The 13,646-nt window shown below is 50.1% G+C and overlaps 1 protein-coding gene across 4 annotated transcripts; it reads right to left on the bottom strand.

The window, feature by feature from the left end:
* Window positions 1-6,241: 6,241 nt before the first annotated feature.
* Window positions 6,242-12,880, bottom strand: ADCYAP1 (adenylate cyclase activating polypeptide 1). 4 transcript variants are annotated; one of them, XM_075744268.1, is made up of 6 exons: window positions 12,861-12,880; window positions 11,802-11,909; window positions 9,765-9,899; window positions 9,174-9,269; window positions 8,166-8,303; window positions 6,242-7,633 (listed from the first exon to the last, which is right to left on the bottom strand). In XM_075744268.1, exons 2-6 carry the CDS (start codon window positions 11,900-11,902, stop codon window positions 7,453-7,455), a joined length of 651 nt encoding a protein of 216 aa, XP_075600383.1. In that variant the 5' UTR covers window positions 11,903-11,909; window positions 12,861-12,880; the 3' UTR covers window positions 6,242-7,452. The 4 variants fall into 4 exon arrangements, with proteins under 4 accessions (XP_075600383.1, XP_075600382.1, XP_075600384.1 ...); XM_075744267.1 differs by lacking the exon at window positions 12,861-12,880 and adding an exon at window positions 12,198-12,790; XM_075744269.1 differs by lacking the exon at window positions 12,861-12,880 and having other exon boundaries at window positions 6,242-6,420; window positions 7,519-7,633; window positions 11,802-12,040.
* Window positions 12,881-13,646: the final 766 nt, after the last annotated feature.

The following is a 13,646-nucleotide window of genomic DNA, read 5'->3' as shown; positions in this document are numbered from 1 at the left end:
ATGCACAGAAAGTCTCGGGAGGAAAGGGAGCTGAAGAGAATGACCATGTACAGGTTTATAGCAGGCGGGTAGCAACAGAGGTTGGACTGGGTGGGCTGGGCTGGGCTGGGCTGGCCTCGCTCGGCTTTGCTTGGTTTGTTTCCCTGCAACTGAGGAACATCTCTTTGCTGAGGTATCACTTGAACAGCGAACCTCCCATTTTTCACTTACGCTTTTAAATCTTAGCTCTCCTGAAACAGGGATGTCAGAAGGTAATATTTGCAAGGTCATGAGGTAACTTGATTTTAAAAACTCAGATCAGCTCACTAAATTAAACTCGCTGATTTACCATACAAGACCAGAGAATCCAGGATACATAAAAGCCAAGTCAGAAAAGAAAAGAAAAGAAAGAAACTGTGAAAAAAGTTTCTTCTTTTTTTTTTTTTTTTTAAAGCACTGAGAATTTTTGAGAAAAGCAGAGATGTAAAGGGAAAAACTTGAAACCAGAAGATACAAACTTCCCCTTGATTCTAAACTTAGCTCAGCCACTGGCCCACCGTGCAGATGACTCACTGCACTTCCTTGAACTTAAATCATGCCTCTTACAAAACTTGTTAAAGAAAGACGTCACTGTAAATTAGATGTTGTGTCTAAGTTTAGCTATGGCCAATACATAAACATTGGAACTTTAATGTGTTATCATTTTTTTGTCTGATTTAGAAATATGCATATATACATACACATATGTGTATATACACATAGCAAGGGAGAGAAAGATTTCTTTGCGCTATTTTTACAATTTAATTTACATATATTGTTATTTTGCTGGTGACATAAGAGCTCACAACTGATCAAAAGTTTAATCATTTTCAGAGCTGATTCCCACACCGCCCAAGCACTCTTTATTCTCTCAAACTGTCAGGGAAGTTTCAATCCCATCCAAGCGGTGGGAGCTGAGAGAGTACACATTCAGCATATAACATACATGAAGGCTGATTTCTTGTGACACTAATCTTCACTCCTAAGGGAAAGGCAGTCATTTATTCATCACTCTACCACTCAAAAGTAACCATTCTTCTCACCATGGAGATAAATGTCAAAACAGAGATCAGCCATAGGCTGAGTCTAATCTAATCTGTCCAAAATGAATATATATTTAGATCTGTTGTCAAATCTTGAATGGTAAACCCTTTAGCCTGGGCAACTATTTTCTCAGTCTGCCCTCTCCATCTATAAATACACATACCACATCATCAGAGGAGCATATTAACCCTGCAAAAATGGGCAGGATATGAAGCTGACCAACCTTTCCGATGTGAGCAAAGAGTCAGAGGACAAAGCCCAAGACTTTCAGAAATGTGTGATAGACAGGAAAAAACACATAATTTTTGTTAAAGTGTCTCTACCCTTTAAAACCCATCTGAAATCAGCGGGCCCTTCACTCCCAAGTGGTTGATCCAGCAAATGAGAAAAACGGGCTCCAACCTGGATATTTCTTTTGAGGGATCTGTGGAAGATGACAAAGTTTTACTTTCTTGTAAAACTATTCATTCTGAACATCCCTCTCCTTTCTCCATTTCACATGTCCATGTTGAGGATGTCAGCTGGGAGGAGTTTGTTCATGCTAGACCCAATTATATCTATGCAGTTCCTCATATCCTGACCTTGAGATCCTGGAGCACACCACAGAAGAACCAGAAGTGACTGCTATTTTTCTGTCCAACTTCTTTACTTCATACTACCATAAATCTCCATGAGGTTCTTTTTGGAGTATCTGAAACTCATCTCAGAGCCTGAAGAGAAAGAGGTCTTCTCTCTGTGATCCACATAAAGAAATTATAATGTTTCAGAGATCAATACATCTATCTATCTTAGATATTTCATTACTGAAGTTGTAGAACAGTCTTATATAAATGGCAAACATAAGATGCTTGTCTCCGCCGCTTGTAAAGTGGCATATTTCTGGTTCTTAAATATCCTTGTTCAAAACTAAAACCCATTTTGAGGCTTTGATAAACCCTATGAACAGACAGTTAACTAATTATTGCAAAAGATGCATTAGGTTTTACACTTATACTGCCTTAGAAATTCAATCACATCATTACCTCTAATATATCATGTACCACTTCTCTTCTTCCAGGTAAGTAACTGAGCCATGGTCAGCTTTAGCAAAAAGCACTTCCAGACATCCCATGTAGGTTTAGAGTGATCGGGCCCTCAGCTACACCAGGATGGGATTGCTTCTAGGAACCCAAGTGCAAAAGAAGGATATTTGGCCAGCAGCCAAATGAGTCACTGTAACTTGGTCTGTCCCAGGATTTGCACTTAGACTGGGCCAAATCCTTCTCTGGCATAATTACACCGATGTGCACCAGAGCTGGGTTAGCCCCATGTATTACAATGCACAAATACACAAATGACATTGCTGGAATTGGTCTGCTCTTTCTAAAGGTGGCAGGAACAGGTGCCAGGTGACGGCTGAGGCAACAAAACACGGTAAGTGCAGGAAAAAAATTAATATCTCCCAGAGTGAGCTCGGCAAGGTAAACTGTCTTGAAAAAGTGCTTTAACACAACTTAACATAAAGTAGTACAAAATATGAACCAAGAATAATGGTGCCACTTCCAGGCCAGGGCCTCTGTGCATGTGAAGTAATCATCTGGAAAAGAAGCTAGGTGTGGGCAAGGATTATGAACAGATCATCAGCAAATGCGACCTTGCCTAGCAATGAGCAGCACCTGAGGAAGAAAAGGAAAGTTACTACTTTTTGCCACATCCTCGAGGGGTATTGCTGGGTACTGTGACCGTTTCTAGTCTCAACACTTTGGCAAGGATGTTAATAAATACAAATGGTTCAGCAATAATGCTCTCTGTGGAAAACCTCCCTCATGGTGAGCCCTTAAAGATCGACCTTGCTACCTCAAAGATAGGGCACAGAGGAGAGTAAATCTTTGCCTAAGACTACCTACATGGAGAGGAAAATCTACAGGCATTAAAGATTCTTCAGCAGGTTATGAATCTCTTTGACTGAAAAATGAGACAAACCGAAACAAGGAACAGAGTGCTAAACTGCCGCATTTGGAACAACTTACCCAGTAAATTTGCCACTCCTCCAAGTCTTGCAATCGATACTGCTGTCATACAGAATAGCTCACTCAGAAATTAAATGCTAAATGAAGGACTCCATGAAATCCTATGCCCTGTATTATCTAAGATAGAGTAGATGATCATAAGAGTGCCCTTGGGTCTTAAAAATCTATGAGTGTAGTTAAGAGGACATGTACTTCTAGAGGCTAAGCATGAGATCCTTAAAATTTTTAGGGATGCGCTTTCCCTAAAGGTTTTTCCTGAAGAAAAACTAAATGATTTAGCCTAGATCTGGAAATTAAGCTGCAAAAGTATCAAGTAACAAGCCCCCAAAAGATGAAACTTTTTCCTGATTTTTCTGTTTTCCTTAAGTCTAGGTGAAAATGTATAGAACCAATAGATGAACTTTGTTTTTTGAAGAAGGCTGAAAGGCTCCAGAGGAGCGTGGAGAGGAGGTCAGCACCCTCACAAGCAAATCTTGTGAAAGGCAGATGCTGGCCACAGCCAGGTTTACACCAGGGCTCTACAGAAATTGGTTCTTTCAGGCTCTTCTGGTTTTGATGACCAGTGTAGCTCTGTGACAGATGTGGTGTTACACCACATTTCTGAGGGCTGGAATCTGGAGCAGTCTGTACTGCTCTGTTCAGCCTCTTTCACTGACTAACTGGAGTTTGTCATTTTGACTGAATGTCAGGAAGTTTTTACAATGCGAGGCTCCAAAATCATGTTTTGTCTAGTCATTCTTGGTTCCTCAGCCAGCTTTCTCCATTTCTGCTGCTAGTCATATAGCAGCATACAGAACATCAGCAATCCCCACAAAACTCATCCTGTAAGGCTCAGTATTGCACATTTTCCAAGTGTATAATTTCAGATGGCAGTTTAAATCACTGGGAATAGAGCTGAGCTTATTCATAAAATCATATTTGATTTCTAAGTTCTCTCAGTGTTTTGGTAAAGAGGAATTTCAGTAAAGTGAGGCTAGGACCATCTCTATGTCATTTACACCAGAATTCCCATCTTCTGCACGTATTCAACAGGTGCCAGGACTTGATGAAGAAGACCTTATTTTTCAGGTCGATCAGTCCCAAGTTTCATCCTCTAGCTACCAATACCAAGAAGGTCTTCAGCTTGGATCTCTTAAGCACGTTTTCAGTTTAGATGGGCAGGAAATGTAGTGTGTGTGATTATATGTATAAGCAGTGCATAATTACTGAATAAACCTAACAGCAGTTTTGCACTGTATGTTGCCTTTGGGAAACAGTGACTTGATTTTCTTATGCTATCAGTCTGAGAAATCATTGTCCTCTCCCCCCTCCCCCCCATAGGTAATTTTTTGCATTCTTCTCTGACCCAGTCTGCATTTAATCAGAACTTTTATCTTACTTTTCACTAATTCCTAACACATACCACTGATACCACCCACTTTCTAAGTTCTCTCAGTGTTTTCCAGTTAGCCGGTAAAATGCGGTTGTTGAAGCTAGCCCATAAGAAGAATTCATGGCAGAAAAGATATGACCAGTTTGTTTCAAATCCTGGACTTAAAGTTTTGAAAAATAAATTGCTAGGAAATTGTCATTTAATTCCTGTGCTTCGTTTTTTAATCGTATGATCTTAGAAGGAAATGGAGTTTAGTTTAAATTGCTGTTACTTTCCAACATACTTGAATAAAGTCCCTGAGCTACAATGAAAATAATAATCATAAGCAGCTGTTGCTAAAGTGAAGATTAGAGGTCGGATATTCTGACCTCCACTTTGTGCCGACAAACTACCCTGTCTGTCCTTTTTCGTTGCAGCCACCTATTACCCTGTAAAACCTCAGTAACTCTTTGTTGTGTTGTGTTGTCCATTTTTTAGGACAGCCCAGCACAATTTTAATCCGAAGAAAGATGCTGCCGTTGCCCAAGACGGGTGACGCTGGGAAGCACATTATCACACACAGAATGTTCATTAAAAGTGGATTAGGTGAAGATCTCATCAAACATACCGATTCTGCTTAAAATAAAGGGCTTCTAAGCACAGGAATTGTTAGAGGAATGGACGATAGGCACCGACTGGGTTGGTTTGCATATTTTAGAAAGTATTATTGAGCTGGTGTAGTGTGGGACTGGGCTTTTTACTTCGGCAGTTCTGTTTAGTTTACTCGAACAGAGGAGTAACCATCAGTAAAAATGTTAGAGCTTATTTGATGATAAAATGTGCAGACTTAATAAAAAGATATCCCAGGTATGAAAAGTTAGAAGAACGCTGCTTAAAAATGAACTAATTTAACAAAAAAAAAAAAAAAAACAAAAAAAAAAATCATGAAATGCAGCTTTCACTGTTAGGTTCCTCTCCCCCAAACATTAGACAAAATTGCATTGTTTACAAAAATTTATTAATACAAACTTTACACACTTTATATAACAGTTATCAAATTCCTAGTTATAGATATCATGTGTGTAATAATACTTTAAGTTCTTTTTATATTCATTTGCACACAAAATAAGTTCTCCAAGACTAACATCTACCTACTATGACTGTATCTCAAATCTGCTCAAATTTTGGTAAGGCTGTTGGCGCTTCAAAAAAAAAAAAAAAAAAAAACCAAAAAACCACACACAGAGTAATAACCTAGGTGATCACTTCATAATGCTTGCGACTAGCCACTGAACTCTAAATGATAAGGTCATAAATAAAAACGTCAAGAGAGCCCTATTTCATTAACACCACAGCCGACACAAACACAGCAAACTCTGCCCATTGCCAAAGAACAGAAGAAGTACGACTAAAACGCAAGCCGATGTGTTGCAGCATCGTAGGGCCACTAAATAGCCATCCGTGAACTCGTGGCGATTTACAAGGTGAAGAGAAGGCACGAAAGCTGCAAACTGCGCCCCGCGTCCCTCCGCCCCAGGACCCCGCACCGGCGGCGGGCGGAGCTGCCAGGGCAGCCCGGGCAGGCGCTGCGGGCAGCGCGGGCAGCGCGGGCAGCCCGGACGAGCGCCAGCAAGGCAGGCAGCCCGGGCAGGCGGTGTCGGCAGTGCAGGCAGCCAGGAGAAGCAGTGCCGGCAGCGCCTGCCCGCTCCGCCGAGCTCTGCCCGCGCCTTTGCCTCCTCCTCGGCGGCTCTGCCCGGCCGGGGAAGGAGGTTTTTTTCTTTTTACCCGCGACATTTTTTTTTTTTTTGGGGGGGGGGGGGGGGTGGGGGGGGTTGCTTTCCGACGTCTTGGATGCGGGGCTCGTTTTGTGTCTTTGGAAAGACTCCTCTAAGGTTTGTGTGGTGAGCTGGAAGGAAGCAGGTACCTACGTGTCCTCCTTCGCCACCTGCCCGGGCGGAGGGACGGGGCCAGCCCCCGGCCGGGTTCGCTGCTGCTTTACTGTCCCCCGGGCGGAAGGTAAGATAGGAGTCCGTACATAGAGAGATGAGGTGAAAATGGTTTATCTCGTTAGAAACCGGACCACAGGTGAACACTACACATTCTTTTATGACAAAAGTTTGTTTTATGAAACAAATTTTACTAAGCAATAAGCCAGAATGTAGAAAAATACATTTTACCTCCAAACTCAATAAACAAGGAACAAAAACTTTCGTAGTAGTGCATAATTCTTTAGTGGTAGCTACAACAGGGGTTCCTAAACTTGTACAATAAGAGCTTGCATAAAACAGAACATAGGAGTGAGAGAGCGTTCACAATCTTTTTTTTTCCCCAAAAGAACATAACCCAAAAAGGTGACTCAGATGGGTTAAACAGAGCTCGGAAAAGTGCGAAGAGAGGATGAGAGGCGGGAGGGTCTACGAGAAAAAACACTCAAAGAAAAGAGCAACTCCGACCGAAAAATGCAAAGGCGAGAACCCTGCTCATTACACATGATGAGAAGCATGGACAGCACTGGAGAGTAACACACTGTACTTTGCATCCAGGTCCAGTACCGAGCTGCCCGGGGCAGTTGGGTAGCGGATCGGAGGTGGGATCGCCTCATCTTCCCTCGACCCTGCGGTACCGGCTCCGGCACCCACTCGGGCACCGGGGGCGCGCCGAGGGCCCCCCCGCTCACTTCCCCACTCTTTCCAAACGGGTCCTGTCTCCACTTTTGCTTTGTTCTGCAACTCTGCCCAGCCAGCCAGAAGAGCAGTGCACGGGGCTTAGTATTTACTATCCTTGCTGCTGGTTTGGGATTTAGGGGTTGGGGATTTGGCTTTGGCTTTTCTTTGTTTTGATTTTTTTTGTTTTGTTTTGGTTTGGTTTTTTTAACTATTTCTCCCTCCAATAGGCAACAGAGATGCACAATTTGGATCGAGCTGTTGTTTTCACAAGAGAATTATCCTCTAAGCTCATTGTTTGAGGAGACACTAATACAGATACAACTGGAATCAAAGAAAGCAGGAGGAAAAAAAAAAAAATCGAAATCTAGAGGAAAGGGGACGCTGCCCCTTCAGAGAGGCTAGTGGCAAAGGAGCCTGCCTTGAGACTCACCGGGGGAAGAATCTGCTTCACCAATTCTCCCAAATCATTTTCCTCATAATCCCCTGGAAGCAGGGCATCCTTCTCTATGTACAGTAGCAAATGGTGAAAATTAATGTCTTCGACCCTGTCGCGGATAAAAATACTATCCTTTTAATTTCCATTACAAAAATAGGAGTAATATTCAAAACAATGATTGTCTTTTTTTTCTATTTATTTTATATAAAAACATAAACAGCTCAGGCGAATTCTTGTTCTTGTGCAGGCTTTATATGAAGAATTGTTCTTTAGTATTCGTAGTAGTATTTATATATATATATTTATATATTATATATAACTTAATGATTGGTCCACAAAGTAGATCTGTGCGTTTCTCTAGTGCTTTTGTACAAAAGAAAAACAATATTATTATCAAAATATTCATTTAATGGCTTTACTTCATACATAAATACATGTTTAGGTAACACAGGAGCGGTGATTGTTCAGTCAGTTTGGAAATGACTTTTGTTTTTGTTTAGATTTTTTTGTTGTTGTTGGGTTTCTCTCTCTCTCTCTCTCTCTCTCTCTCTCTTAGGACTTTGTATACACAGGAGTGGCTGGTTACTCATCGCTACAAATACGCTACTCGGCGTCCTTTGTTTTTAACTCTTTGTTTATACCTTTTCCCCAGGACGGCTGCTAAGTATTTCTTGACAGCCATTTGTTTCCGGTAGCGGCTGTAGCTGTCCGTGAAGATGCCGTCTATGTGCCGCTTGGTCAGCGGTTCCGCCTCGTCCCCCAGGCCGCCGCTGGCACCGCTGCAAGCACCGAGAAGCACAGCTGCATCAGGCGGGGCCGCTCCGCCCCTTCCGCGCCCCTCCGCGCCCCTCCGCGCCGCCTCTCCCCCCCCCCCCCCACACACACACCCCGGCCCTAAGCAGCCCCCGGCGCAACACGTTGCGCGGAAGATGCGCGGGGAGACAAAGGCCGCGCCGAAACCCGCTCCCGACGTGGTGCGCGCAAGTGGCGGCGGCGGGAGAGACAATATCTCCTCGCCATGAATTATTCATTGCGGCAGGGAAAGCTGCTCTCCCCGGGGCTTTATTAACGTGTTACCTTCTGCCGAAGGGCGGCGGGTGGCACCGGGCTCGCCCCTGCCCCGCCGGCGGCGGGGACCCCCGGGGACCCCCGCCCGGCGCCTGGGGGTGCGCAGGGCTGCAGCCGAGTCCCCCCCCGCCCCGCTTTAGCCAAGCCCTCGGTCATCGCTTCCGACAGACTGCTCCACCCCCCAGCAGACCGGGGAGGCTGCCCAACTTCTTAAACCAGCCGGTTGCAAAAAATTATAGAGACATATATATGCACACATATATATGTATATACACACAGACATATATATACACGCATATATATGTATGTATATGTGTGTGTGTATATGTACGTGCCCGAGCGTATTAAACCAAACCAACCCCCGTGACAGCCGGGCTCACCCTGCGCCGGGAGCGGGCTGGGAGCCGCGGCCGGGGGCGGCTGAGGTTTGGGGAGCCGGACTCCCCCAGCCCCACCGCCGGCGCAACCAATTCCCAGCCCCGGCCGGGGCAGCTTTGTTCCCTCCAGCCGCGGCCTCTTAAGCACCTTCGCTCCAACAGCACCAACGCCCACCGCGGAAAAGAAAGAGCAGAAACCCTTACCCGACCCGCTTGGCCATCAGGGAGTGCAGATATTTCCTGGCGGATAACTGGCCCAGGAGTTTCCTGTAGGCTTTGTTGAAGATCCCATCGGCGTGCCTGGGCGGAGGGAAGAGCCTGCGGATGAGCGGCGAGGCCCGGGAGCGGGCTGCGGCGGGCTGCGGGAGCCCGGGCGCTGGCGGTGACCGTCCCTCCCCGCCGGCGAGCGGAGGGCGGCATCTCCCCGCGTCCCCCGGGACCCCTCTTCCCCACCCAGACCCCTCCCCGCTGCACTTGCTCGGCTCCGCGCTGACAGGGCATTTCTGCTCCGTTTGCGGGAGCATCGCTAGCCCTCCCCGCCGCGGGCGGCTCCTCCGCTCCCTCCCCCGCGCTGCTGGAGGTAAGGCGGCTTTTCCATTTCTTCTAGGCTTTGACCTGGGCACCGAGACCCGGGCGGCACGGTCGTTTGTTTGGGCTCGGGATTTATTTTTTGTTGTTGTTGTTGCTGTTGGCTTGTTGGGTATTATTGTTAATTTTTTTCCCCAATCGGCTCGGCCAGACCCGTTTTGCTCCCGGCTCAAAATTCACGCCTGACACCCCGCGAGTTGCAGTCACCTCTTTTCCGGTGGGTAATACAAGGTGTACATCTCGCCGATCATGGAGGACGGATTCGCTATACCAAGGGGCTCGTGGTCATACGCGAAGTCCTGCAGGGTGTTCCCGTCCTCGTCGTAGACTTCATCCTCCAGCCTGGCAACGAGAGCAGCAAGGGGAAGGAGTCAGCCGGGCTCCGCGGGGCGCTCCGCTCCCCGCCGCCGGCTCCCGGCTGCCTTGGTGGTCACCCCCCGGCGGAGCCGACCCGGGTGCCCCGGGAGCCCCGGCCGTCTGCCCCCATCTTCTCCCTGCGCCCGCCCGCTCCCCATCCCCGCCCTCCGCCTCCTCTGCGGGGCAGTACCACGGGGGAGGGAACACACCCGCCGTCAGACGTGCTCCGAGAAAAGCCCCAAACATCGCCCTCCCCCCCCACCCCCCTTCCTCCGCCCTGGCCCGACAAACAGCCCCTCTCTGCCACAGCCACGGCTGGCGTTTCCCGAGCGGAGCGCACGCACGCACAGGCGTGCAGGCTGCCGCGCACACACGCACACACACGCGTTTGTGTGCCAGGGGCTGGGCGGGAGCCAAAGCCGCCTCTCCGGCGGAGACGGGGCGATGAGCGGCAGCCCCCGCCGCCGGGGCCGGAGGCCGCGCCCCGCTCCTCCCTGTAGCGCCCGCCGGGCCGGGGGAAGGCTTCGCCTGTTGTTGTTTTTCGTTGAATGGTGCCTCTGCCCTTTGAGATCTCGCCAGTTTTGGCCCCCCGCAAGCCCTCCTCCACCCCACCCCACCCCCGCTCTCTGCCTCCCTCTCTGCAGTACGATGTAGGTCATTGTACTTTACAGGCAGCTATTTTTGTCTGCGAGCTTTAGCGGAGGTATTAATAATAGATGCCGCTAAAGTGTTTCGCTCCTGCTAATTCAGGCGTTTGAATGAAGAGAGCCGGATCGCTGCCGGCTAATGGCCCCGCGGGCCACCGAGTCCGCTGCCCTGCAGTCCCTGTGCCCGGGGAGGGGGCTGCTCTGAGCCAGCCTCGACGGGCTCCCGGTTCGTGCAAGGACACCTCGAAGCCCCCAAAAGGACACCCTTCTCAGACAGTCTAGCGCACCCGGCATCGCCCCCCGCGCACAGCTGTCCCCTGTAGGGCACCCCGGAATAGAGCCAAGCGCCGGTGGGGCAGAACAGCAGCACCGAGCCCAAAACTCCCCCCAAGCCAAGCAACACCGGTCGCCCAAGCAGGCTGCAAGCAGGGTGGGACCAGGCTGCCAGCGGCCGTCCCGGACCTGGTGCCTTGCGCCCCCAGCCATGTCCCAACATCGGAAATTCGCTTCTTCCGACGCCTCTGGGGGTCACCCACTCCTGCCCCAAACACAGCGGGGTCCAAACGTTCCCGGCTCCCAGGTGAAAAAGGGACAACCCAAGCATCAGCCTGCGCTGGAGTTCAGCAAGACAACTCCGAACAGGTACAGACAACCAAACAACCTTGTGCCAGCCGCTTTCCCCCTTGAGAAGGGAGGTCGTGTAAAGACAGGTAAAGACGGGAAGAGACTGAATCCCCGTCAACGCCGCTGCTGCTACAGGACCCATGACAGCTCTCGCACGCTTGCAACCAACGGCGCCCCCTCCCCCGCCCCGTTCCCCCGCCCCGAAAGCGGCCCGGAGAGCGCCGGGACCCGTGCAGGACAGGGGGCAGGCGGGGGGGAGCTGCTGGGCCCCGCCGAGATGCCAGTGGGACCTCGGCCCGCTCCCGCCGAGACGCAGCAGAGCTGGTGTCCCTCTCCCCGAGGACAAAAGGCTGCAGGTTAACTGCGCCGGGATCCCGGGGAGCGGCCCGGGTGAAAGCCAGTGCTGCAGCCGGGGGGGACCCCCCTCCCTGTCTGACCCTCCCTGCGGCTCCTCTCCCGGGGCGGAGGGAGTGGGCGCGCAGCCGAAGTGGAGGGGGTTTCGTTTGTTGGCTCCCCCCCCTCCACATCCCCTTCTATTTTCCTCCCAGGTAAGATTCCCCTGCCCTTAGCAAAGCCGGGGTCCCGGCGGAGCCCCCGGGGAGGGGGACGGACCTACCTGAGCGCCGGGTACTGAAGTCCGGCCGCAGGTGAGCAGTAGACGCTGCAGTGCATAATTATGCCATAGACAAGGAGTGCTAGGATCGCTTTGCTACACATTGCCACTCTGTGCGGGAGGGAAAGGAAAACCGCTGTCAAAAAAAAAAAAAAAAAAAAAAGCCCCCAAAAATACCACCCCACGACCCACCAAGCCCCCGGCCGAGCCTGCGGGGGAGGGAGGGAGCGCGGCCCCTGGGAGCAAACGCTCTGGGCAGCGGGGTGCCGACGCGGAGCGGCGCGGAGAGGCGCGGCGCGGTGCCCGGCGTAGAGCGCTGCCGCCGCCGCCCGCCCCGTCGGTGCCCGCCCGCCCCGGGAGCGCTGCGGGAAGGCCCGGCGAGCCGCCTCGTGTCCTTACCATTAAACTCTAAACACCCGGCACTAAGAGCGTTTGGCTGCGAAACTAAAAGGGCAGGTCTTTAAAAAAGAAGAAGGGGAAAAAAATAAAAGACCAAAATGGGGAGGGGGGGGGGGAATAGAGCTGTCTCCCAAGTTGCGGCCGAAAGGAGTTAAAACCCTCGTAGCATCGCCTCTCCGATGGGCGAAGGACCCGCGGGATGAAGAAGACGCAAAAGCAGCAGTTAGTTGTTTGCTGGTTTTAGGGGAATCCACTCCAAAAAGAAAAAGAGAGGAAGGGAAAAAAAAAAAAACCGGGAAAGGAAAAAAAGTTTGCAGGTAGCAGCGCAGATCTGGAGTGGAGTCTGCAAGGGAAGGGAGAAAGAGGGATGGAGCGAGATGTCGCCGGAGAAGGGAGCGCAGGGGAAGGGGGAAGAGAGCGAGCGAGCCCGGGAGGGAGCGGAGGCGGGGAGCCGCGGGCTGGCTGCGTGAGGTGTTGTCTTCCCCAGATCTCTCCCCTCACTGAGCGCCTTCAGCCTTCTCCTCTTCTTCTCTTCCTGCTCGGTGGCTCCAAACTTGACCAGCCTTCCGCAGCCTTCCGTCTGATACGCAATTAGCAACAAAATCTTTGCAAACACCCCGTTTCAGCAAGAGCCCTCTTCGTAAACATTTGCCTGCTTGTTACCTTAGAGGACGGGCAATATTGTTTGTTGCCCCCGTGGTGGTGTCCGGATTTTTATTCATGAATCAAATGCTTTTTTTTTTTTTTTTCCCAGTCACGTAATAATCGGGTATCAGAAAAGACGTCACCACCCCAATTCCTCAAGGAACACAATTCTGTGTCGTCCTCAAAGATGAGCTTATCAGGAGTCATAAAGCTTCTCATAAACATCAACTCACACTTCCCCCCTCCCCTGAAAAAAATTAGAAAAAAAAAAAACCCCAAACCACCAAAACCAACAACCAAAACAGCAACACACAGAAAACCCCCACAACCTACCCCACAAACCTAAAAGGATGCTCGTCACGGTCAAGTTTTACCTGCCGTGGGAAAGGACCAGGAGGTGGAGGAGGGCGGTTTGGGTTGGGGCGGGGGGTCCCCGGACTTGGCGGGCTCCCCCTCGGCTTTGCTCCGCGACTCTCCGCGGGGCCAGCTCACCGGCACCGGAGCCCGGGGCCGCGGCTGGGCGCGGGCCCCCGCGGAGCCGCCCGGTGCTGAGCGCCCAGGTCGAACAGCCCCGACGCGGAACCCGCACTTCCACGGAGATTTGGGGATCGGAGTGCCTTTTTTTTTTTTTCCCCTGAGTCCCCCTCTTTTTTCTTTTTCTTTTTTTTTTTTTAAGGATTGTTAATATTGTTCTCATTACGCAAGTCTCCCCCAGGGAAACCAGCAGCGCCGTAACCGCTCCGCGTGTGCCGCAGCCGAGGGGCGCGGTGGACGGGCCCCACGGCCGCCCCGTGGGGAGTGGCC

Source organism: Balearica regulorum, chromosome 2 (assembly GCF_011004875.1).
Source record: "Balearica regulorum gibbericeps isolate bBalReg1 chromosome 2, bBalReg1.pri, whole genome shotgun sequence".
NCBI classification, from domain to species: Eukaryota; Metazoa; Chordata; class Aves; order Gruiformes; family Gruidae; genus Balearica; species Balearica regulorum.
This window is presented reverse-complemented; position numbering and strand designations above follow the sequence as displayed.

Excerpts from the sequence above, each read along its gene's own strand:
- ADCYAP1 (XM_075744268.1), bottom strand. The coding sequence starts at position 11,902 with ATGTGTAGCAAAGCGATCCTAGCACTCCTTGTCTATGGCATAATTATG. Across the intron at positions 8,304-9,173 it reads CTGATGGCCAAGCGGGTCGG|CGGTGCCAGCGGCGGCCTGG; the intron begins GTAAGGGTTTCT and ends CGGTGCTTGCAG. Across the intron at positions 7,634-8,165 it reads GCAGCCGTCCTGGGGAAAAG|GGTCGAAGACATTAATTTTC; the intron begins GTATAAACAAAG and ends TATCCGCGACAG.